Source organism: Nannobrachium achirus, assembly GCF_963921795.1.
Source record: "Nannobrachium achirus genome assembly, chromosome: 9".
In the NCBI taxonomy this organism is placed as follows: Eukaryota; Metazoa; Chordata; class Actinopteri; order Myctophiformes; family Myctophidae; genus Nannobrachium; species Nannobrachium achirus.
The window spans coordinates 49,109,828-49,135,587 of NC_137818.1; the positions used below are offsets into that span (position 1 = coordinate 49,109,828).

The 25,760-nt window shown below is 42.5% G+C and overlaps 2 protein-coding genes across 2 annotated transcripts; one reads left to right on the plus strand and one right to left on the minus strand.

Moving 5' to 3' along the window:
* Positions 1-200: 200 nt before the first annotated feature.
* Positions 201-4,823, plus strand: htr6 (5-hydroxytryptamine (serotonin) receptor 6; the record flags this gene model as incomplete). The annotated part of the gene is made up of 3 exons (XM_080732848.1): positions 201-1,121; positions 2,825-2,959; positions 4,470-4,823. 3 exons carry the CDS (start codon positions 201-203, stop codon positions 4,821-4,823), a joined length of 1,410 nt encoding a protein of 469 aa, XP_080588974.1.
* Positions 4,824-7,017: 2,194 nt separating this feature from the next.
* Positions 7,018-19,907, minus strand: tmco4 (transmembrane and coiled-coil domains 4). The gene is made up of 14 exons (XM_080733103.1): positions 19,845-19,907; positions 18,163-18,295; positions 17,869-18,043; positions 17,002-17,029; positions 16,782-16,911; positions 15,550-15,647; positions 14,929-15,072; positions 14,678-14,797; positions 13,757-13,918; positions 12,375-12,511; positions 11,477-11,561; positions 9,652-9,769; positions 8,678-8,795; positions 7,018-7,651 (listed from the first exon to the last, which is right to left on the minus strand). The coding sequence occupies exons 1-14, from the start codon at positions 19,885-19,887 to the stop codon at positions 7,124-7,126; spliced, it is 2,019 nt and encodes a 672-aa protein (XP_080589229.1). The 5' UTR covers positions 19,888-19,907; the 3' UTR covers positions 7,018-7,123.
* Positions 19,908-25,760: the final 5,853 nt, after the last annotated feature.

A 25,760-nucleotide genomic window follows, 5' to 3' on the forward strand; every position in this document is an offset into this window, starting at 1 on the left:
AGAGCAATGAGTGGCTTCTCAGTCCAGCGTTCCGGTGGCTTCTCTCCACACTCTCCTTGATTGTGTCAACTGGGAGCTGATTCTGCACAGGTTCCTGTGCTCTTTAACACTCGACGACGGCTCTCGGTCTCACAGAGAAGGAGCAAAGAATTGGGTTAGGTGGGACTTCAGGAGCCGGGCCACTGCTTCCTACCAACACCATGGGTGACCTGGGCGTAGATGGTGTAAACCTACCATGGATCCATAACGGCAGCATTTCAACCAACAGCGCCTGGGGTGTTACTGGCAGTGGGCCCTGGTTGTTGGCGTTCATGCTGACCATCATTATCATAATGACAACTTGTGGCAACATGCTGCTCATTGCTTTGGTGTTCGCCCATCGATCCTTGCGCTGCACCTCCAACTGTTTCCTGGTGTCACTGTTCTTCTCTGACCTGATGGTGGCACTGGTGGTCATGCCTCCGGCCATGCTCAACGTGTTGTGCGGATCCTGGGTTCTGTGGCCGGGCTTCTGCCCCGTCTGGCTGTGCTTCGACGTGATGTGCTGCAGCGCCTCCATCCTCAACCTCTGTGTGATCAGCCTGGACCGCTATCTGCTCATCATCTCACCACTGCGTTACAAGCAGAGGATGACCCCTCCACGGGCCCTGCTCCTGGTGGCAGCCTCCTGGGGCCTGGCGGCACTGGCCTCCTTCCTGCCCATCAAGATGAAGTGGCACAGCTTGGGCCACAGCAGCGGGCACGCTCCGATGCATGGCAGCCGAAGTGCCAACGTCAGCTCGTACTGGGACGCTCTGTACCCCGCCTCCTACTTCCAAATGTCACCCTCCGGCGGCCAGTCGTTCCAGTGCCGCCTGCGGGTGACCTTGCCCTTCGCCTTGGTGGCGTCCGTCCTGACCTTCTTCCTGCCCTCCAGTGCCATCTGCTTCACCTACTGTCGGATCCTGCTGGTAGCCCACCGACAGGCGAGGCGGGTAGCGGCACTAAGCCACCCTCCCTACCCACAGCACTCCATCGGAGAGCCTTCCCGTCCCCCATCGTCTGGGGCCGCTGCTGGGCACGCTCACCAGGAAGGAGATGACTTCAGTCACCCAGAGCATTCTGCATCCCGTAACATACCGGTAAGACAGAGAGAGAGGAATGTGTACATACGATGTCTGAGGTTTCTCTATTTTGAGCTGCTCAAAGTTAAACAGCGAAAATCAAGTGTTGATTTATCCCCTTATGGCTTAGGCCCATACGAGGCATTAGACAATGGAGATGGATTGCTGAGCAGGACCCAAATTAGGTTCTGAGAAGCTTATCTGAAATTGAGCTGTATGGAAACAAATCCAGTCTAAAAGAGCCATAAGTTACATAAGCCTCGCTACTCATACACTGACTTGGTGTTGCCAGGGATCAAACCTAGATCCTTGTGGTTGAAAGGCAAGTGCTCTACTGACTGTGCTGGACATTGTGAATTAAATGAAACACTACAGATTTCCCTGTGATTGGAGTGCTGATTGTTCACTCACCGTACTTGACATCTCTTTCACAAAGACTACACTACAGAATAGGAGGGTAGTTAAAACCCAAAACTATTGAGTGGTAGAAATGCATTTCCACATCCTATGTGTGTGTTTGTGTAGAAAGCCGCTCAATTTGGAGGAGGCGTTGTTTCCTTTATCTGTGATTGATGTCCCCTGTGTCTGACTCGTATGCCAACTGTATTGTATGTAACAATGTTTTGTCTAAATAGGCACTTTGTAACTGGCTGTTTTCCTATTGTCTGACTGCACTTTCAGTGTTTATGTTCTTTGTACAAGGTATTCTTGTACTTCTGTTTATATGGACATAAATAAATATTTCAAGTGTGTGTGTGTGTGTGTGTGTGTGTGTGTGTGTGTGTGTGTGTGTGTGTGTGTGTGTGTGTGTGTGTGTGTGTGTGTGTGTGTGTGTGTGTGTGTGTGTGCGTGCGTGCGTGCTCGCTCGCTCGCTCGCATGGGCGTGAGTGCATGCTTGTTTGTGCTTTCATTTGCCACACTGCCACATTAAAGGGATAGTTCACCCAACTATTATTATTTATTTATTTTACTTTTTATCTATCAATTACTCACCCCAGGAGACTTGAATTCATGGACAGTTTTTGTAGCATTCCTAAGCCAATAATTTGATGACCAGCAGTGGTTCCCTATGGAGACACAAAGAGGAATGCGGCAAAAACAAACAATATCCATGAGTCTCCATGGGGGTGAGTAATCGATACAATCATTTTGGGGGTGATTCCTTTAACGTTATATCCCCTCTCATTAACAAGGTATAGTACTTCAGAGATTTGCACGCTGATTGCTGAATACAAAAAGAGAAGAGAGGAGAGGCATAGGATAAAGAGGAAAGGATTACAAAAGAAAATCAAGGCTGGATGGGATCCAGTTCATACTGTAGGTTAACAGTTACTACTTACTAATTCTACAATTCGACAAAAAGTCATAACACTAGCTGGAAAATGTTATTACCTGCCTTACATGTCTGCAGATGGGGATCAAAAAAAGAATTATGACCATAGCCTTACAAGTTTATTTGTATAACAAAGTTCAACAAGGCAATTCCAAGTGCTTTACTCAAAAAGTCAGAAAGGTTAGATCCTTGGTAAAAGGCAAAAGACACATGCACCTATATGGTGCATAAAACGCTTCTCCACATTTAGTTCGAACTGTGGGTTCAGAAAGCAGACCTGTACCAAGAGACACGTCAGTCAAGAATGTTCAACATGTGTAAAATACTGCATGTAATGTATCTAAATTCTAAAACCATCACATTACCCGGTGTGTCATGCTGTTCACAGTCGTCTATGAATACAGAGCGTCGTCTAGCACACAGGCAGGGCCGGACAGCTCTTAAGGCCAGTCTGACACTGGGAGTTCTGCTGGGCCTCTTCTTCAGTGCCTGGTTGCCCTTCTTCATCACCAACATGGCTCAGGTTAGTAGAGAGAGAGCAGACACTGGCCCAGATGTAACACAACACTGAGCTTATGGTGGAGTAGAATTATAATGTAGCTTAATGTCACAAGTTAAAAAAGGAGGAAAATGTTTTCACCTGCTGTCCATATTTTGTTCAGTTTTCCTCTTTGAAAATAGCCAATCTACTTGTAGATTGGTTGTTTTCATTACCTGTCAAGTAGAACATAGAAAGCATAATTACATCATTCATACAATTTAAAAAGCTAATCCTCGACACGTGTTTCCCTCCCACCACCCCTTCAAGTCCTCCATAGTCTCCCTCTACTCTCCCACAAGCTGGGAAATGTTCAATATTAAAGAAATATAAAGAGGCGCACATTCCCAAAGCACTAAACAAGACATTTATCATAGCAGGGGATTAAAAACGCCTGCACTTTAAGCCGAAGCCAAAAAGTTTCTGAGATTGTAAAAAGGAAGAACAACATCTGCAAGAGTAAAATGGATGACAGAAAAAACAATCAATTGGTAATTACACTTATCCTGCCTTTCAGCGTTCAATGACCCAGTCATTTGATGTTCCAACTGTGTCTGCTCAGAATGCACAGTCTGTGCCCTCCTTCATTAAATGTGATGTGTGAACGTAGCTCTGCCTTGAAGTTGAAGTTCTGCCCCATCCGCATCCCCACCTCCTGGCCTCCCCCTTCTCCCATCCACATTCTGCGCTTCCCCCTTCTCTCGTCTCCCACCTCCCCCCTCTCTCATCTTGATGGTACTGGAGCCTGCACTCCAGCAGCTGGCACCATTTTCAATAAGGCTAATTTATACTACAATTTATACCCAAAGCAAAAGGAAAATGTGATGTGTGTATAACTTGTATAACAGCATTAGATCTAATACTGTCTTAATGTGTGTCAGCTTGAAGATCAGTCCTTGTCAATAAATAAATAATAAAAAATAGTCAGATTTTGACGTGAAAATCCTTGCTTAATCTGTCTAATAGTCTATAGCAGAATTGAAACTCTCAAAAGATCAGCAAACCTTGACTCAGAAACGATGTTAAAAGATAATAGAAACATTTGCACACAGTCACACACAAATACATACACAATACATCCTACACCAAGACACACCAAGACCAAGACAGACAGACTGCCTCACTCTCCCCTCACTGTCAGCTTATAATTTGCTAAAGAAAAACAATAAAACATTTGATCTCCTCTACTAAGCTGTGTGAATCGTAAATCAAAGAAAGGACCACTCTTCTGCTGGCAGCTGTGTGACCTTCAACTTGTAGCTACTCCCTACTCTAACCTTATCTAACATACAACTTGTTCTCAGCGTTCAAACTCAATCTAGCAACACAAGGTATTCACTGCTAAGCAATACAACACAATTCACTTCTTCAATTTCTCTTTAACCTTGTGTCATTCAGACACTGTAGCTATAGCTACACAGCATAACGTTCTAACACAGCTCAACATCACCTTAACTGTCTGTGTCCTTGGGTCCACGTCTTTCTCTTCTCCCAGGCGGTGTGTGAGTGCATCCCCCCTGCGCTCTTCGACGCCATCACGTGGCTGGGCTATTGCAACAGCACCATGAACCCCATCATCTACCCACTGTTCATGCGGGACTTCAAGCGGGCCCTGGGGAAGCTCCTGCCTTGCTGCTCCTCGCGCTCCCCCCGGAGACCCTCGCCGGTCTCCCTGTCCCTCCGTAACTCTGGCGACCCCAATATGGCCAGCGATCTAGCGTCTCCTTCGGCCTCCGATCCTCCCCACCCCCCTGCCACGGCCACGGATGCTGTGAACCTGCTGGATGCTGAACACGCCGGGATAGGGATGCCTTTGCTCCTGCCCAACCAGGTGGACACGCTTGACTGACAGCTGGTTCACACACGGAGAAGGGGATCACCGAAAGAGAGACACATAGTTACCGTATAGTATACTGTACACTTGTCTACAGATCATGGGAACTCAATGTGGATGTTTGATGAAAGAAGAATGTAGGAAAAAGTACTAAACCGTATATAAAATATTAATATGTATCACAATTTTCTTAAATTGAAAAATGTGCTCCTCGGAGCACAGATCTCCGCCAGGTCTACCCAGGGCCCTGGCAGAGGGTAGTCATAGCCACTTCACTCGGAATGGGATCTGGCGATTTTAACCCATACATCTTGATCACATGACTTAATGTGTACCTTTTTTTTATGAGTTTGGGACAAATTTGTAAGTATTTTAAAACATTTGTTTTGAAAAAAACGCTAAATTATGGAAAATGTATTTGGCACAAATGGTTGGGGCCTTTATGAGAACTTGATCCAAGGAATCCAGGGATTTTTATTTACCGGTATTTATTGTGTGACCTATGGTTCACCAGTTATAGGCCAAAACGTGAAGCAGGCTGTTCTGGCCAATTTCAAAATCTGTTGAGTTATAGCAAAAAGTGTTTTTTGAAGAAAACGCAAAATGGAAAAAAATTAACATTTGATTGTACGACATTCGGTTCAAGAGTTATAGGCCGAAACATGAAGGGCCCTGTTACGGTGCCACCATTAGATCGATTTGAAAAGTTTGGGGCAGAGGTTCTTCCTTGTCCTCCAGGGAGTGTGAGTGCAAAGTTTCACGCCGAACAGTCTAACGGTGCTGACTGCTGACTAGTCTAGCTGTACACAGACGCTGGACAAACACACAGACGGACGGACAGGCAGAGGCCTGCAGCCTGGCAGAGACAAAAATCTCTGGGGGCAGTGGGAGGGAGTAGCAAAAGAAAACTACATTTCATTGTTATGGTTGTGTGTACTGTTTTAGATTACACGATTGGCACAAATAAATAAAACTGGTCTTGAAACAGTAGTGGGGCCAAATGTTTTCTTTGTTAGTGGGTCGGGCCGGCCCTGTACATTTGGCACTGTAACTGAACATAGTATAGAAAAACTGAAAACAAGGCAATGGTAGCGATTGAGCAATATTTTAATCTTTTAGCCTACAAAGGAATTGAAGGACTTTGGCAAATTACTTTTGGTGAGAACCAATCAGTATGCTGGGCAGAGTGGCAAACCCCAGCGTAAGGAAAGATTCTAAATGAAACCTTCGTACAGTGCATTCTCTTCAGGCCATGAGACAGATATATTTTCTCAGAAACTAGCTTCCAGTCTTAAGCCCCTGATACACGTAGCAATTTTTTCATCAGTATCAACTAACAACAACCAGAGGCGTCAATTGGGTATGGCTAGGTATGGCAGTTGCCATACCTTGGCTAAAGGGGAAAAAATAAAATGTACTTCCTAAAATAAATTCATACCTGTTGATAAGGTATGGCAACATGACTGTTGTCTTGCACGCGTGAAAGCACAAAAAGATTAATCCAATGACGCTGCCAATGGCCATACCCAATTGACGCCACTGGTCGTAGCTGGTTGATATTGATGAAAAAATTGCTACGTGTATCAGGTGCTTAAAAGACAATACTGACAAAAATATTAACACTATTATTTTCACAGTGTCGCTATAAATAACAATTATAGCTATAAATTAAATTAAAACGAAATTCAGGGTTAAAATGATATGAGTTATTGAGTTATCGTTATCATCTCAAGTTGTATTATGATTTCTCATTATTAATAAATTATCACTGAGCTGAGAATGGAATGCACAATTGCTCCCACGATGCTGAAAAGTCAAGTTCACAGGAGTTGAGTTAAAAGGGGGTTGGATTAAAAAGCTGCTCTACAAGCTCATGAGTCCACCGTTTCCCAAAAGGAAATGCGTACCGGTATGTTCAGTCTGAGCAGAAGCAGGGATAGAACATATCCCCGCCGGCGGGAAACAAAACAAAACGAATGGCTAGTAGTGGGGGATATCAAAAGCAGAGGCATGACCCCCCACACCCCAAGCAAATCGCCGTTGTCGGGTGGAAACCTTGTATGTCCAAAACGGTTTGTTTTGTATTTATCATTTTTAATATGATTTAAACGAGTGAAAACAGCCGATCTACAAGCACACAACGCCTCGCACCGCGAGGCGTTGTGTGCTTGTAGATCAGCTGTTTTCACTACTTTTGTGCGACGGCCTTGTGTGATGAAGCAGTGCTTTACTTTGCGAAAACATTTACAAATTTGAAACTTGGAGATACAAGGTTTCTGCCCGATAGTGACGAAATCTAACCTTGGTTGTTCCTACTACGTGTGGTCATGTTTGTTTGGGTGTGTGAGTTCGCGGGTCCAGGGCGTATCCTCCCAGCTCCAGGACACGTGTTCGTTGTCTGAGCTGGCCTCTTCAGCACCACCACAGGCGCTGTCGAAACCTGCGTGTGTGACATCAGAGTCACTGTCCTCCGCGGGATGCGGCGAATTACTCCCAACAACTCCCCTTTCAGCTGCACCGTCCTCATCATTCAGGGAGTCCAACAGATCAGAAATATCAGGGATGTCCCACGCGTTGTCCTCATCCTCTGCCTCCGTCACCTCGCTCTGTTCTCTGTCGTCTATTATTGTGCCAGTCTCACCAATCCCTGCTGGGCTACAGTCAACGGTTTGCCTCTTGTCGACTTGCTCTTCCTCGAGGCATTCCTCAGCGGTGTCCCCTTTCCCTTCGGTTATCGTCACAAGCCGACTGGAGGCCGAGGCGCCCGGTGTTTCCCTGGTGGGCACGCCCACCGCCACCAAGATGGTGTCCATCTGACGCATGTAGTCCAAGTGTCCCTTCACCTGGGAAAGCACACAGACACACTTTGTAGGCGTCTTCTTGAAAAGGAGGGGACATTTTCAGTGTAACATTATAACAAATGTGAATGTTTCTATTCAGTTTTCTTTTAAAACTATTTCTACTTTCTATATGATTCTGCATATCTTAACTTTTTCATATTGCGGTTTATTTTCATATTGCGGTTTATCCGTTTCAAAATGTTGTGCCCATAAACTTTCACCCCCCACACCAATTCCCATGGTTATCAGATGATATTTGCAGATGCTGATGTACACATTTCATCTTCATCTGAGTGATTTGAATGAGCTTAACCACTTTCATCTGGTGAACCTAATTTGGCCATGTCATTATAGGTGTTATAGGTGATAAAAAGCCAATAACTTATAAAAAGCAAAAACAGTGGATCTACAAGCCTGCACCTATTGCTTCATGACCCATTGTGTATAGATAACTAAAAGTATATAGGGCTTAAGTGCTTAATATCACCACAGTTGACGCTTGATACAAATGTCCAGTTCATGCTTTTAACAGAAGATAGATGGTATGAAACCACATGCAACCGTCATTTCAAAATCTACAAAAAGAGGCCAAAAATATTTATTTTAAAGAAGACATTATGGCTTTGAAAAACATTCTGAAAATATATTTTCACTGTCTGTACTTTCAAATCTATAGTACATAGTACTGAAGAATGTGGCTTGAGCATGTTTTAAAAGAATGCATCTGGCACAGTTATGTTGTCACACAGGAACATGCAAACTGGCTCTCTGCACCCACCAATTAGTCACTGACCCCTAATTATAATGCAGATGCAAGCCTGCTAACAAACAAAAGTCCCCAACGCAATAGATGAACATGTCAGTTTGACACAATACTGTATTAGCCAGTGGCCTTTTTGTATTAAGTAGTAACCTTGTGTTAGTCATCATGTTGTTTGCTATTCATATTAAACCATTCTTAGTTAAAAACAAGCTCCCAATTTCCAGGGCACTCGTACTTAAAAGGGTCTGTAACGAGTGGTGACTCACAATGGAGGAGAGATCCACGTTGACGATGCGCCGGTCGTCTACGTTGACTGGCTGTAGCCCGGCGACAGAGAGCTGTGCAGCCGAGCTCCGGTACAAGAACCCCAGGAGCCAGTCTCCCCTGGTAGATGATGAGAGATTAGGAAACATTACATACATGTGTTGTACACATCACGCGCAATCTGTAAAAATGTGGGGACCCTGGGCTTTGGAGGTGACCATCATATGACCAATAGGGAAAATAATATTATTAGTAATATTTCTGAAAATGTTGTAAATGTGGACATTTTTATAACTGTTTTAAAACATATTTGGGGTTTTTAAGAAAGGTTTCATGTATCATTTTTTATTCAATTCAATTAATTTCTTCTTTTTCAAGGTTTCAAGTTACATACCCAAACTATAGGGACACCACACCAGGTTAAACAGTGGTTAAACAGTGTAATTTATAATTCACCAAAATCTATCTCATCTCTAACTATCAGTTGCTCCTCCTTTAAACCTGTGTTATTCAGAAGTCTGATTTCAGTTTAAAAAAAAGACATAGCTACCATGTTTACAAGACAAAATGGAACATCAACACTTTTAAGTCATATTGTCCAGCTCTAAGATATTCTATGTCCATCATACAGTCATAAAAATAAGTTGTATTCATTTGTATACTATATTGACATTTAATTACATTAATTACATTCTTACAAAATGCTTAATACAATTAATAACAACATGCAATAAAATGATCTCTTAATATTCAAAAGGCTTAAGATGAGATGAGGTTAAAGTAAAATAAATAAGGAGAAAAGAAAGAAAGAAAGAAAGAAAGAAAGAAAGCTTTCGTGTACTCATGTCTCGTGAAGAGCTTTAAAAGATGATGCTCCTTGTTGTTGTTTTTATGGCATTATGGTTATTGTGGTGTCACTATGGAAATTATGAAATTTCTTTACACACTATAAAGGGGAGATCCCTGGCATGTTTACCTGCAGTAGCCGTTTACGATCTTGCCCGCCACAACTTTGGCCATTTTCTTCCAGGCCTTCTCGGAGCCATCGACAGGAGCCCCCAACAGAACCACATCCTCCACTACACCTTCACTGCCTAAGAAACCAAACCACATCCCATCCACACCACAAAGGTTTCTGTATAAAACAATATTCACATGAAATAAACAAATTCTCCCTTTTCATGCTTACGCTTGTTTTTTGTAATGGCTGAAATTGCAGTTAGGGTTAGGGTTAGGGTTAACAGTTATACTCTACCTAGGATTTAGTAGAAAACTACAGGGGTATTTCAGCAGTTATACTCTAACTAGGATTTAGTAGAAAACTACAGGGGTATTTCAGTGTCTCGGGCTGATAAGATAATCATGACATGGGAACAGGGAGTAATTAATCTCAAAGCAATCATTTCTAAGCATCCTTTGCACCTGAGCACCTCGGATCTCAAGGGGAATTATTATCGCACTGTGCAAAAGAGCACGGTGTAGGCACAGGTGTTATTAAACATGTTCCAGTTTAAAAGCACATTTCCATTGGGGGATTTATATATTGTTTTGTGGAAATTACACAACTTACACATTTAAAAAATTAAAACATAAAAAGCAAATAGAGAATTAGTTCCGGTGATCTAACAGGTCCATGTGGTTGTAACTCAGGTCCGTTTTATAGAGAGGGTTTTATGTGGTTAAATTAACACCTAGAAGTAAGGCATACTTGGGCAACCGGCAGCCCGGGGGCCACATGCGGCCCTCACCTTCACTTTAATGCGGCCTGCAGGTTGATATAGGAGTACTGATATATCATTGATTTCAGCTGTTACAATTCCAAACATGGAAAAATTACCTGCTTTAATTACTTCAGTCTATACTAGTAGCTAAACGACTAGTATTAAAATGTTATTGTATTTTTTATGTCCAATGTATTTGTATTTAAGTTCATAATGTTAACATAAGAACATATAAATGCATTTGAAAGTTTTAGAAAAAAGAAGGAAAAAAAAAGTTACTTTTCAGGATTCCCATTCAAAAATAGCCGATCTATCAGCTAGTTTTGCTATGTATATGCATTGTGGCCTTCTGGAGTGAGTGTGAAAATGTAGTGGCCCTCTCCATCATCAAAGTTGCCCCTGACCTAATAGTGGGAGAAATATGTAACAAAAAAAGGCAAATGTGTTCACTTCCGGCAGAAAGCGTGAAAATTTGCACCTAGGGGTATTTTTGTGTGCTGAATTCAAAAATTGACGGTCCCAAGCACTTTTCCCATGGGATCTGGTGGCTCTCATTCACTTACCATACTAGGGAAAAAAGACCCCCCAATAAATCTTCTTCAAGTAGCATGTGAGGGGTCAAACTAGGTGTTTTTCGGGATTCTGAATCCATTGCAAGCATTTGTTTTGCACGAAAAACATTCCTTTCCGAGAAATGGACACAACAAAACTTTGAAAAGTGATGACTCATCACTAAACCATAGTTTGTGGGGTCCATTTCTTCCCCAAGGAATGTTTTTTATGCAAAACAAATGCTTGGAATGGATTCAGAATCATGAAAACCCCCTAGATAGACCCCTCACATGCTACTTAAAGAAGATTTTTGGGGGGTCTTTTTTTCCTAACCCTAACCCTATGGTAAGTGAATGAGAGAAAAGTGAATTTGAGAAAAGTGCTTGGGACCGTCAATTTTTGAATTCAGCGCACAAAAATACCCCTAGGTGCAAATTTTCACGCTTTCTGCCGGAAGTGAACACCTTTTTCACATATTTCTCCCACTATAAGAGTTTACTGTGTAGTGCACTGGTGGTCTGGACTTACCTTTCTCATTGGCAAGCTCCTGCAAGCAGAAGTAGATGACCCTGGCACCCAGACTGAAGCCTATGAGGCTGACAGGACGCTTCCCCTTGAAGTGCACAGAGATGGAGGCAGTCGAACAGATGTAGCGCTTTGATCATACAGCCTGCATTTTCGCCCTCCTGCTATTCGCTCCACATGCATTACCAAAACCACTCCAAGTGGCGTCAATTCACCAGCCACACTTTCAACTTGTTTCATGATCCTACGCTGGAAATTGAAAGACGTTTCAACCGAGTCCAAAGAGTGAGGTCATCAGTGTTTCCCCCATGAACCACAGACCACAGAACTACAGACTGATATTAAAGAGAGGCTTTGCCAGTTCATGACCTCAATCTGTTCTGATGTGAGATTGTATATTATAGATCTAGGGTCTTCAACAGGCGGTCCGGGACCCCTAGGGGGTCCTCAGAGTTACTACAGGGGTTCCTCCAAATATTTGTGTGATAGAAACATTTTTTATATTAACCACCGGAACCCTAGCGTCCATATTCTGAGAACTGTAGCCACAAATAGCAGATCTACAAGCTTGTAGATCGGCTATTTTCGGCAAAGAGGTTTGGTGTAGAGGGGGAAAAGAGCAGACAAAGTACAGAGTGAAATGTCAAGTTAAGTATTGAAGGTTCAAGTGGTTAAATACGTATCTGAAAACACAAATTGACATGAATCCAAAATACAATGATGATTGTGCTGTCAAACAATGAAACTACAGTATATGGAATCTATGAAAAAGTTGTGAGGGTCCCTGCTTCATTTCTTTCTCAACTAAGAGGTCCTTGGACCTGAAAATGTTGAAGACCCCTGTTAATATGAGAAACCATGTGTGCAATGTTTAGTAGTAAGAACTTAACAGTGATGTTACCTGATGTCTGCTTCTGAGAACATGGGCCAGGTGTTTGCCCACCTCTGCAGAGCGGCTGAGACAAACAGACCAGGGGTTGTCGATGACACTGGCTGCTGCCAGCAATGACGCCGGCCATGTCAGAGCCGTCACAATGCCTTAACAGGGAACAAGGACAGACAATGATTCAGGCGCAGATTGTTAAGGACAATGGCTAGATAAGACAGCTGGGATTGGTTGACATACATCTGTCCTTCAATCAACTACTTTACGCACGGGACACAAGCTATCTTCATTGAGTGAACAGGTTGTTAACAACATGGCACAGAAACTAATTTCTTTGTTGGGCCCAAATCAAAGAAAATCACAGAATGTGTAAATGAAGAGCCCCAGCCAGAGTCTATCAAGTTGTTGACATCATGAGGGAATTCATTACCATCACCCCAGAGCGCAAGAGCACATTTGGAATAGTTAATAGCTTGTTTATTCGGTCCTGAAGGTCAACAGTGACCCTTTAGGATAGTATTTATTAATGAATTATCTCTGCTCTCAGTAAGAGCTACAAAAATACTTTAAAATCTGTCTTGTAGCTGCCAAATTTGCCTATCCAACGCCGTTACCCTTTGTAATCCATCCTTCAGATAAAGTAAAAGCTCTATTGTACTGGAATGAGTATAGCCTGGCTATTGGGTTCTGTAAATAAGTAATTGTTCTTGTGTGTAACGTTTGTCATTTAGAAAAATGTATAATATTGCCGCTGTGCCAAACTGTACTTATGGTCTGATGGGCTGCCATGCCAACTGCTATAGCCTACAATTGTGTTCTCACGGGCCACTGTGCCAACAGCCATACTGTAGTGTGTTTTATGTGGCGGCAGGCATTTACACACATAGATATCAAAGGGGGCTTGAGCCCCTGCCCTTTTACTCATCTGTAAAAAGTGTCCTCTCCAGACCATGAATGCAGTTTTTACTATTGCGAAAGAAATGCAATTGCCCTCTTTCCATGCCATATCTGAAGGCGAAATTCAAGAGAATTGCCTTGTCAAAAACTCTCCTGAACTTGAACGCAGCATCTTATGTTGAAAGAATTGCCCTCTCTGTGTAGAAATCCATGCCTTTATGCCACATCTCCAGTATTGACTTGATTATGCTTAGTTCAGTGTGGTATCACACACCGAAAATAGCTGACATCCAAGCTCACAACGTGTCGCGCTGCGACGCGTTGTGAGCTTGGAGGTCTGCTATTTTTGATATTTCCACCAAAAGGCCCTTTTAGAAATGTCAGGAGACATTTCTGCACTGTGGCGGTGCTGTAGATTTGTTATTTTTTGTACTCCCCCCACTGCGGCTATGCTTGGTTTCTGTTAATAGCCTATTAAATTACCCATAGGCCTGTCCTACCTGACAGGATGGTGTATTTCAGGGCTTCCTGGGCCATCATGCTGACCAGGCCGTCCAACAGGGAGGTCATGGCTGATCCCAGGTCTCTGAGGAAGCGGGACTCCCACACCAGGCAGTACTGCTCACCACTATCCAGGTTGCACCATGGGGCCTGGAACGAGTCTAGAAGGGTTTTTTTGGTGGTGGGTTTGACGAGAGACGGGGGAGGATTCAAGTCGATTAGTGTTACATCTTGCGTACAAGTACATAAGAGTGAAATGACTTTGTTCTAGTTCCTCAGACATTGTAGCAACTAGCAATCAGTACTACAATGTCTAGTAATTACAGTAATAAGTAATAATCAGAGAGAGAAAGAGAGAGCCAGACAGCTCAGAGAAAGTGAGTACCACTCTTACCTGAAGTGTTTTGTAGCTATTGTGTTTGAAGAGGACACTGTGCAGTGTGCTTGAAAGCAGTTTTATATATTGCTGAGGTGAACTGGCTGCTGCATAGGCATATAAGTGGTTTGTTTGCAGAAAAGCAGCTTGAGCTTTTCTGGTTTTAGTGAAGCATGTGGACAAATGTTGCTGATGTCTAAAGATACATTTTTTGCATGCAGTTATTATTCACAGAAACCTTGCATCACATTTTTTAAAATAAATGAATGCCTTATTTTATATTTTTATCATGAAGTATGAGGAAGCTGTTTTTGCATAAGTCAGTGAAAATGCCTAATCTACAAGCTTACAGTGCATTGCGGACCAGTGCAACGCATTGTGAGCATGTAGATTTGCCATCTTTGAAAATAAAAACAAACAAAAACACTAGAGCTTTGCTCCTGCTTGACTGAACAATAACTACATTGGTACAATACAAGGTTTCCACCCGACATGAAATGGAGTATAATGCCATTATGTGTGATCGTCGTAAGCCAGTGCTTACTGTATTTGCCGCTGCAGAGCCAGCCAGTCACTGCTATGGTGAGGTGAAGGTGTTTCCCAGAACTCAAGGGCAGGAACTCAAATTCCTCTATCGCCCCCACACACTTATTCATCTTATAGCCTGGGGAGAGAAAGAAGGTAAGAAAGACAATAATCAAGGACACAGGTAAGACAGATAAAAAGGTAATATGTAGAAAGTGCTCATGCTTTTTTTTTTCAAATGGACAACCCATCCTACATGTATAAACCTACCAGTCAATCCGGCTCCTGCTGCTCCAAACATGGAAGCCATGATGGCGATGCCAGTGGCAGAGCCCAGAGCGGCAGCCCCTCCTGCCCCTATCACCGCACCTGCCCCTGCTGCCACGAAGGGTGCTGCCAGTCCACCTGTCACTCCTGACACGGGCACAGGGAATCAGAATTATGCACACAAATTGATATTTTTGATTGAACATTTTTAATGAATCAGCGCAATATGCGTTTACATTAGTAAAGGCTGGTGTTATATATAATTAACAATTAAATCCATACCGTATGAACTGAATTGTTGTGTCTATGACCTACTGTAATGAAACCAGTTACGTAGGTGTTAATTGTCTTTTGTGATATTTCGCAATTTGAGTGGTCAAATGTCTCTAATGAGCTAAGATGGAAAGCCTGTTTAAGCCAGGCTTGCCAACACTCCTAAATTCGGCAGAAGTCTCCTGAATTTTGACCCCATCTCCTGCCATGCTCCTGAATTGTAATTTCTCCTGAATTTCTCCTGGATTGGGGGATTTCCGTGTTTCTGCATGGCAACATGTGTCATTTCTCCTGGATTTGGTAACCCTGGTTTAAGCAGAAATATACATTATGGTTTATTACAACACTGACCGATTACAGTCCCGCCCCCGACAGTGGCAAGGCCGATGAGGAGGTAGCGTCGTAACCTTCGTCCTCTCTCCCTTTTCCGCCTCCGAGATGAGTCCTCTCTAACCGATGCAGAGCAAAACAAAACTGGTCAAATGGATTGCTCCAAGCAATAGATCAGTGTTTTGGATGCAAGCTTAAGACATGTTTGTGCTCAACACTTTTAAAGGGACTACACCATGAATTTTCATTTTTCCAATTTTTATGTATTTTCTTGGTGTCCCACCAGCAACTTCTATCCTCACAAAGTCCTATTTCTGACCATTGTGTCTTTCTCAGTTTATGGGCAGATCTATGTTAGCATGTCTCAGAACGGTCCTGATTGTGAAATGTCAGATTTGTGATGTCACAAGGCCTGAGAAGGAGGCAGGAGGAGCTGGGAGAGGGTTGGGGAGGGGTGGGCAGGCCTGAGAAGGAGGCAGGAGGAGCTGGGAGAGGGTTGGGGAGGGGTGGGCAGGCCTGCTGAGCAGGAGGTGGGGAGGAGTGTGGGGCCAAAACTGGCTCAATAGCGCAGTCCTCCCACTCAGGACAAGGTGGTACTGCAGCTGAAAATGCTCTGAAAGCCAGGCAGAAATGACAGGGGCTCTGTATTCAGGAGTGGTAATTTAGCCTCAAACCTTTTCAAAAACGTTTTTGGGACACAAACAGTGTTATATAAATTATTTTTAAATGCATGGTGTAGGACCTTTAAGGGTTTTAGCTTTACTTTTTAGATTTTTTGTTATCAGGCTGAACAAAAAAGCACTGGCAAACGTTTAAGGACTGTAAGGATGAAAGGATAATCTCACATAAATAAGGCTTCACAGTCAGAACAAAGTGATGCAAGGCTGTGACAGAGCTGCTGTGACACTGTGTTCTGTGACAAAATCCAGCAACATGCAAAAGCATCTTAACACCCACAGGCAAACTTACTGTAGAGGTCGGTCCCGAATGTGAGCAGTTTAACATGAAGAGACATAATATTCAATAATCAATGCAAAGAACATAACTATCTTTCATGTGCAGAAACACTCAATGCCATTGTCTTCCTCTGTATCATGGTCAGTATTGTGACAGCATCATGGTCAGTATTATGGTCACTGGTCAGTGTCACGGTCAGTTCCTCACTTTATTAACTTGTTAACTTGTTTGTGCCATCCACATTCTGCAGCTATAAAGACCCCATTCATCCATCCATGCAACCATCCTTTACTTACTCGCTCTCCTCCACTGCCTCCCTTAGCCTCTCTCCCAGGGTCTCCTCAAACTCCTCCAGTTGCTGGGGAGACACTCGTAGCAGACAGCTGATGTGTCGGATGAGAACCCTGGCTCTGGCATCGTACTGACCTGAGCACACGTCACAGCACCAGAATGATTTATTGGTCACATGTTTTTTACATCAAAGACAAATATGCATTCATAACATGAGATTCTTACCGTCTTTGACAGAAAAGGACACCAGGTCCTATAACAGAAAATAAAAGTCATTGAAGCACATTTTGCAAAAATAACACAATACAAAAATCTGCATTCATTTGTTTTCTTACAGGCAAAGCAAACTGGACAATACAGTTTATAACCCCACCAGTGATTTGCAATTTTGGCATTTATATCAAATATATGTGATGAAATATGGAGATACAAAGTTTTTTCCCGACATCAACAATATGCAAAAATGTATGCACTGTAAAATAGAGGTTATCTAGGCATCGTCCTGCAGGGCTCAGTAGGACTTGAAATGCAACAGACTTGACGCTTGCCAGCTCCCTTGAGTTAAGTCGGCAGCTCTAGGGCGGTAAATTAAACTTCTCTGTGCTGGGAGTCTGATAATAAACTCTACATTATAACTAGCATCTCTCCAAAAGGCCAACAAGCAGAAATTGGGGGACACAAGGATAATAATCGCTAGGAGATGAGCTGGAGTGAATCTGAAGTCCTGAATGAGGGATGGAGGTCATTCCACAGCTTGCTATCCATTTTAATTTCGTAATTAAGAGTTAGAAGCTAGTTAACCATGAGCAACTGCAAATCTTTTAATACACATATATTTTTAAAGCAAACATTTTTAACTCAAATCTTTGAATAATATTTCTTCCCCATCTTAAATATTTTAAGGTGGGGGTCCAAAAACATCAATTAATTTTGGAGGTCCTTGACATGAAAATGTTTGAGTGCCACTGGTATAGCAACATACGTTTTTCAGAAAACTGTTAGGCTTTAGAAGACATTTGTAGAATCGGCCTCAGGTCTTAATGCAGATGAGTTAAGACAACATGAGAAGTCATACAGCCCAGTGTCAACTACCTGTGCGACTGGCGTGGCCCCAGCAGCCAGCAGCGGCTCAGCCTGGAGGATGGAGTAGAAGGTATCAGAACCCTCACAGCCCAGGCCCGACAGAAAGGCCCCCATGACAGGCATGACGGACTCATCCAGGCCCAGCCAGTTCACCAGGCCCTCCAGGTACTGTTCACGAAATGCTCTGGACAAACCACAGCAAAAATCGATACCAAAATATTACATATTTAGTCTTCAGGCATCCATTACCTGTTGTATAACTAGAATCAGTGTGAGGGCGGCACTTGTTTTCTGATAAGTTACCTGTTTTCAGGCCCACCAAACAGCTGCCCCAAGGAAACGGCACACATCGCAGCATAAGCAAAACGCCCTGACTCTGTCAGCTGTCTTCCAATGATCACCTTCTGGCTGGGCTGCAATCCCGACCCTCCAGGGTCTGATGAGAACAAAGCACATACTGTAGGTTTGAACCAGGTTTGGAATGGAAGTAGAATTTGTGTCAACACTAGACTTTCTCAGCCTCTGTTAATAATCTGACTCAAAGAAATTGGTGAACAACCCCCTGAGTGAAAAGGCTACACTTCATGAAAATGTATAGCCAGTGATGAAGCCATTGATAACACATGGGGCAACAAATATAAAACATTGTCCACTTTAGAGTTTTGGGGCTATTTGTCACTGTACATTTGCAGATAACATGAAATGTGTCCTCTGTATTTAACTAACCCTAGCTGTTTTGATTGATTGATTGATTGAAGACTTTATTAGAAGTTTGCATAGAAAAAGGTACAGTTTCATGACGGTTCAGTTCACTGGTACAAGGTCAACTAAAAGGAGATCCTAGGAAAGCACTTGGCTTATTTACCCAGGAAACCATTGAAGTATCTCATATAACATTGAATGACAGACGGATAGAACACAGTACTATGCAGTAGATATAAATCTACTGTTAGGAGCAGTGGGGAAGGGACATTATTACAATGCCTGGGGGCACAAACAGTAGACTGGCGCCTGTGACACAATTACGCTGAGACTGGGTGGCGAGGGTGGCAGACCAAAACAATGGCCTTCTGATGACCAGACAGCAGTACCCATTCAGCTATACGGCTGCCCCAAAATGGTGTAATATCACTCATACAGTTGAGTTTAGTCCAGATGTATTGAACAGAATGTTCAGTGCTGTAGAGAGTCCCAGGCTGCAGCATGTACTGTACACTACAGGTGCTGTGCCAAAATGTGTGACTCCAGTGTTCAGTTGCTGTCCATATAGTCAGTGCACATACAGTACTTATATAATATACTGTATAATAACACATACTGTATGTTAAAATATAATGTATGTACTGTAGGCTATACACGTATGTATAACGGAAGTAGAAGGACCCATGCACACCGCACATTCAAAGCATCTCAAAATGTGATATAGGGCTAGAATTGGCTTAGATTTTCTTGACATATCCTAGGCAAGTACATCTTGTTATTCTTGAGTATACAAAAGGACCTTTTCTTTTCAAAATCTTTTTATTGAAATCTCAGGGCAGGCATAACTAGTGACATCCCAGATAGGTCCCAGTTATTCTAAAGCAAAACAGCAGTAGAATTAAATCTTTTTAGTAGACCTTGTATCTGAACTGTACTGTCCTGTACTATTCCTATGCAAACTTCTAATAAAGTATTCAATCAATCAATCGTACGATGAGATAGATGTAGGCTACTCTAACACATCTTGAATAACCTTTAACAACTTTCTACAGCATTACATAAACACTGAAAAAAAGAAAATAATGAAGTCCAAAAAATAGAGGAAATCCGGAATGAACTCTCTACTCTACACACTATAACAGCTGGCTGTTATAACTCAGTAGTTACAAGCCAGTCATCTAAAAAACCCTAAAGTGAAATCATAAACAGCAATGATATAATAATAATAATACTTGTTTTGTTTCTTATCTTGAAACGTAGGCCTATAGCAGTGTATAATATACCTGGAGTGAAGTTTCTTTCCGCGTTTGTCTCTTTTTCCTCCATATTGTCGGTGGTTTGTTGCTGCAAACACACACATACACACCACTGTGTGAACTTTGTTTGCAACTTCGTCATGACGTGTCGTGTACGTCTCCTGCTGTTGCCTGTTGAGGAACAGAGCTGTGTTCAAGACCGCAAGAGACGTTTACTAAAGACTCATCATGTCTAGCCAAGTCTACACGATATATTCCGTAATACGACGGTGTCACACGCCAAAAAGACCTAATATGCAGGTTAGCTTGTTGTAGATCAGTTATCTTTGTATAAAACTAGAAGGTTCGCGGCGCCTATATAAAATTGGACCACAATTCAGCGTTCTATCGAGCACTCACTACCAAATTAGAGCTGTAGTACCATCATTGTCCAGCAGGTGTAAGTGTAACAGTCCTTTTGATTCACACCGACTCTTTTTCACTGATGTTTTGATTGATTGAAGACTTTATTAGAAGTTTGCATAGGAAAAGGTACAGTTTCATGACGGTACAGTTCACTGGTACAAGGTCTACTAAAAGGAGATCCATGAAAAGACTAAGCTTATTTCCACTGGAAACCATTGAAGTATCTCATATAACATTGAATGACAGACAAATAGAACACAGTACTATGCAGTAGATATGTAAAGAAAAACAAAATAGAAGACAGTAAGTCAAAACAAACAGTATATACAAAGAAGGGGCAGGGGAGGGTGCTGCATGTCCTGTGTTTAAAATGCCGTAGTTGATGTCTAGTTAGTAGTTTCCTTAACCTGGTGACTGGGTCAATATTATAACCTGAATTCCTTTCTGCAAGGTATTTTGCGACCTAGGTGGTGTGATGTCGACATGACTCAAATGAAATAATGATGACTGACTATGCTTTTATACACATTAAAATGTTATTTTAGGCTAGGCTACTAGGCCTACATTGAGCAAAGGTTCCCAGACCTTTCAGGCTGTGACCTCCAAAATTATCATATCCCATTATTTGAACTGCCCCCCACCGGCCCACCCTGACAAGCAGTTGGATTTGTAGGAGTTGAGTATTACATTTAATGTGATAAATATTGTGAAAATAGTAGATCTACTAAGCTAACAACACCTTGCAACCTGAGGTGTGGTGAGCTTGTAGATCTGCTATTTTTACAATGTTTGCCTCTTTCTTATATTAGGCCTATTTGACAATTTGGCCAGTGTTTGACCAGTTTTTATTCAGTAGTCCTACTTTGTTGATTCATTTTGATGCAGCAACAGTCAGCAACAGTCTTTTATGTATTAAAAATGTGCTTAAAGGAGTAGTTCACCCCCAAAATGACTTTTTTTTCTATTGATTACTCAGGCCATGGAGAGTAGAGTTCAATAATATTTTTTGGTTTTTGTCACATTCCTAAGACAAAAATGTGATAACAGTAAATTTACCCCCATTGATTCCGGATGGTGACCCGTTTCGAAACGGGTCACCATCCGGAATCAATGGGGGTAAATTTACTCAAATCAAAATGTTGTCTTAGGAATGTGACAAAAACCAAAAAAATATTATTGAACTCTACTCTCCATGGCCTGAGTAATCAATAGAAAAAAAGTCATTTTGGGGGTGAACTACTCCTTTAAATTGTTCACTGTCATCTAGGAACCCCCCAAAAAACATGTGGGGACCCCCCCTGGCCAGTCTGGGAACCACTGATATAGAGAACCATGTTATCCATTTGAACATTGTCATATAGGCAATAAATACCTTTCTATTTGTACTGTATGTCTGTCTCTGTCCACAACACATGTTCTCTCCTCTCATCGTTTCAGATGATATGAGGCTGAGCCTGACCGGTCAACCACCCCAGGTAATGTATAACAAACTGATTCATTCAAGGTCATCACCGTGGGAGGACACACACAGTAAAATGTTTCGTAGCTGCACTCAATGGCCTTGAGAATTTAACAGACAGTTCAAGAGAGAGTCAGATGAACAAACACATCAAGACAAGGCCACAGAAGGGGTGCTATTTGATGAGATTCCAAAGTAAATCCTACTTTTGTTGGCTTGAGTATTAACCTATAAAATAGAACAAGTGGTGCCCACACCCTAGGTGGGGTTGGCAAAAGGGCCTTTCTGTGTGGAGTTTGCATGTTCTCCCCGTGTCTCCTAGGGTAGATACCCTCACAAAAACATGCAGTAATCCTGGTCTCTATAATGCCTCCCCCTGGCCAGCCGGGGCGCCTGATGGAGGGGACTGGAACTGGTTGGAATAACGTGTTCCTTCCACGTGCTACGTTCAACCGGGGAAGCTCCCCCTGTCAGGTGATAAGAAGCGGCCTGCTCACTCCTCATGCACTGAAGGAAGCATGAGCTCAGTTCAGGGCCCTCCCCAGGTTGGCAGAGGGAGAGCAGAGCCCAGGATTACAGCTTAGGCAATTGGCACCGGGTGAAAAAATGGGTTACAAAAATCGTGGGATAAAAATTTAGGAAAAAAAAAAAAAAAAAAAAAAAATAGAACAAGTAGAACTAGAAAGATGCAATTCTGGGAAATTGCAAGTGTGGTTGCCCTGACGCGAGTCACGAGGAATCGTCTGGGAAATGTATTCCGTTTGACCATTTTCCACTTTCATGCCCATATATGGATATCTCATAGCTGTCAGTCCTTGTCCCTATTTGAGTGGTCCTATAACCATTCAGTCCTTTTCCCATTTATGCCCATATATGGAGATCCCTGATGTCATCAATATTAAGCCCATATCTTGGAATGCCCATATATGGACATACTGTTAATCTCATGTGGTCTATGACGTCAGTCAAAACTTGGGAACAGTTTAATTTTTGCATTTTCCCATTCCTGTCAATGGAGAAAATTAATTTGCAGATAAATTAATATAAATTAAACTAACTATATATAACGTATCTCGCAAAATGCAAGCAGACGAGTCCCGATGAAGCCGGTTGATTTATATGGCCCAAGTGTGCCACCAAAACTGTGGGAGGAGTAGCGCGTCAAAATAACGTTTATCTAGAAAGAAAGAAAGAAAGAAAGAAAGAAAGAAAGAAAGAAAGAAAGAAAGAAAAGGGTTATTATCGCACTCAAAACGTGTTCAGGTTTCAGTAGGCCTATACCCAACATTGAATGAAGTATATACCATATATGGGCATGTGACATGCCATTTTGTGCAGATGTCAGGCATTTCCATATTTGGGCTGATAAAAAGTGCTATCAGCATGTCCATCGTTTCTGGGGTTATTGGCCTTTAACTGTGTATAGTAGAGCTGATATCATATCATATCATATCATATCATATCATATCATACTGTAGAATGTACGTACTCTATCCCTTTCAGCTGCATCCTCCTTATACACTACCGTATATTGTTTATTAAGTGTATTTATTGTGTTTAGCATGAGCTCTGCTTCCTGTACTGCAAAGCCATGAGATCACAGCACATCACGCTCAAGCCTTGTGATTCAATCAGCAACGCTTCTCTGTGGACTGTATGTTGTAACCATGACAATCACTTGTTTCTCTCTTCTCTTGAGTTCCCAATTTCCCTGAAATCTCTTTTTCTCACACAAATTTGTCCCCTGTTGTTTGGCCCCCAACACCCCCCAAAGCACCCCACATCCCCACACCCATCTGCACTTCCAAGTTTCATTTCATATTATTGGTTGGTGAGGTTGAGAACTGATCATTCTAATGTTTATCTCACAATCAACAATGCTGGCTATTATAGACTGGCAGGATTAAAGGGTTGATTCGAGTTGACAAGAGATGTGCCTGGAAAAAAGCATAAAGAAAGGACTAATCAACTACTATAGTCTTGGTCGACTAAGACCGAATCGACAATTAATCAACTACATAAGAGCTGACAGCCCTAAAATGATCAACTTTAACCCTGTCTTTCCTATTTTGGTCATGTCATCATGCATAAAGTAGGTGGAAATATCAAAAGTTCTAAACATCTAAATCATTTTGAAAAGGTTTGTGGTCAAGTTAAGTAGTTAACACTTTGACAGTGGTCTTCGTCTTCACCATGCCTATATGCCCATCTTCCCATCTTCCAGACAAAATTCTGTACAATCCCAACTTACTGTAAAGACAACAATCCAGAGGGGAGACAGGAAAAGTGCGTGGGGGAGGATTAAACTTCCACCGGGCTTCATGAGCTGGACTGTTAACACAACCAGGGACACTTAATCAAAATAATATCCTGCATGTGTCATGGTGGAATCTCCCAGTCTACGTGCTGTACTGTTTCTGTCTCCGTCAGCAAGGTATCCTGTTTATCCTGCCTCTTTGCAGCCTCTTGTGTGTCATAAACACTCTGTTTTATGTACAGTAACAGATACACTGTGTATTTGGTAATGATACAGTGTATCTTGTCAACGGCCTGGCTATTTTTGACCAATAGACCAACAGTTATTAACATGGTAATAATAAATATTCAGTTAATCGTCATTGATGACGATTGTAGTGTATGTAGTGTGTAGACTAGAACAATGTTCAACCACGTGGTTGATTACCATTTACAGACCTTGTCTGTTTGTCGAACCTGGTGATCAGGTAAATATACAAAAACGTTGGACTATTCTTAACCACTTCTGACTTTGAAAGCACTGAACGTTGAAAAGGGTTGACGTGAATCAGACAAGGTATTCCCCCGTTGTCCAATGCAAAATATTCCATCTAAATATTTGTAGACCTGTGTGTAGTGACTCTGTAAGGGCAAGTCTTTGCTTAGATTTCTCTGGAGTTATGCAAAGCAAAGCCAGTGGTCTGGTAAACATCAAGCCTCCATTGCTGCTGGAGACACTCTCCCCAAAGTCCAGTCTTTTAAGAGAGAAACATTCGAGCTTCTCAATACAAAAAAATGCAAAAAAAGGAAATCTCAATACAAAAAAGTGTGAAATGAATGAAAAACGTTGTATACAACTTGAGGAGGCAAATACAATATTTATTACTTTCATTTATGGACTGGAATGCAACCCCCCAAAATAGTTCGATGACTTGTATCGCAGCAATGAACAACTTAATGAGGCCGGAGATGAACAACATGCGTGATCTCCTTTCATTTTTCATTTTGTACTATTTGTTAGATTTATTATTCACTATTGGTATTAATCCTGAATAGGTTAAGAGATACAGACATCTGAGAGCACTTTCCTAACTTCAGAAGCAGCAGCAGTCTTCTCGGTCTTATAGCCATCGATCACCCGGGGGCTAAAACGCCCCTTCCCCTTGTACCTTGGCTGTGTGTCACCCGACCCGACACTGCATGTGTGTGTTCAAGTCCCACAATGGATTACTCATTGAGAGCAGACAGGTAGACAGCCGGAGCTCACAGCAGACATGTTCAAACACAGCCCCCCCTGGTGCCATATCACTAACAGACAATGTTAGGTTCATTCTCACTTTGACTTCTGTCACTTTGACAAGAGGCTGGTTGAGTGGAAATTTGTCAGATTGGAATGTCTGACCCTCTTGGCTCCGGGGAAGTCTGTGTGTGTGTGTGCAGCGCGCGTGTGTGTGTGTGCGTGCGTGCGTGTTGTGTGCGTGTGCGTGTGTGTGTGTGCAGGATGCTAGGATTCAGCAGGAAGGAAAGTTGTGTGTGTCTATGGGTGTGGGAGTGGGTGCTTGAGTGCATGGAAGCGAAAGGACCCCCGTTAGGAATGAGAGGGGGGTGGATCAAGGATGAGGGTGCTAACAGGCTGAGCTGCGAGGCTTTCATCTGCCTGTCAGGGAGAACCAGATAGCAGCATCTGGTATCCCAACAGATGCAGGTTACTACTACTTCTGTCATGTTGTTCCATACAGACACATAGACAGTGATGGGGACACGTACCAACCTTCACAAGAGGAATGGGAAAGGGGTGCACAGTGGAGCGCATACATCCGCCAGGCCGGGTGACCTAAGGCTAA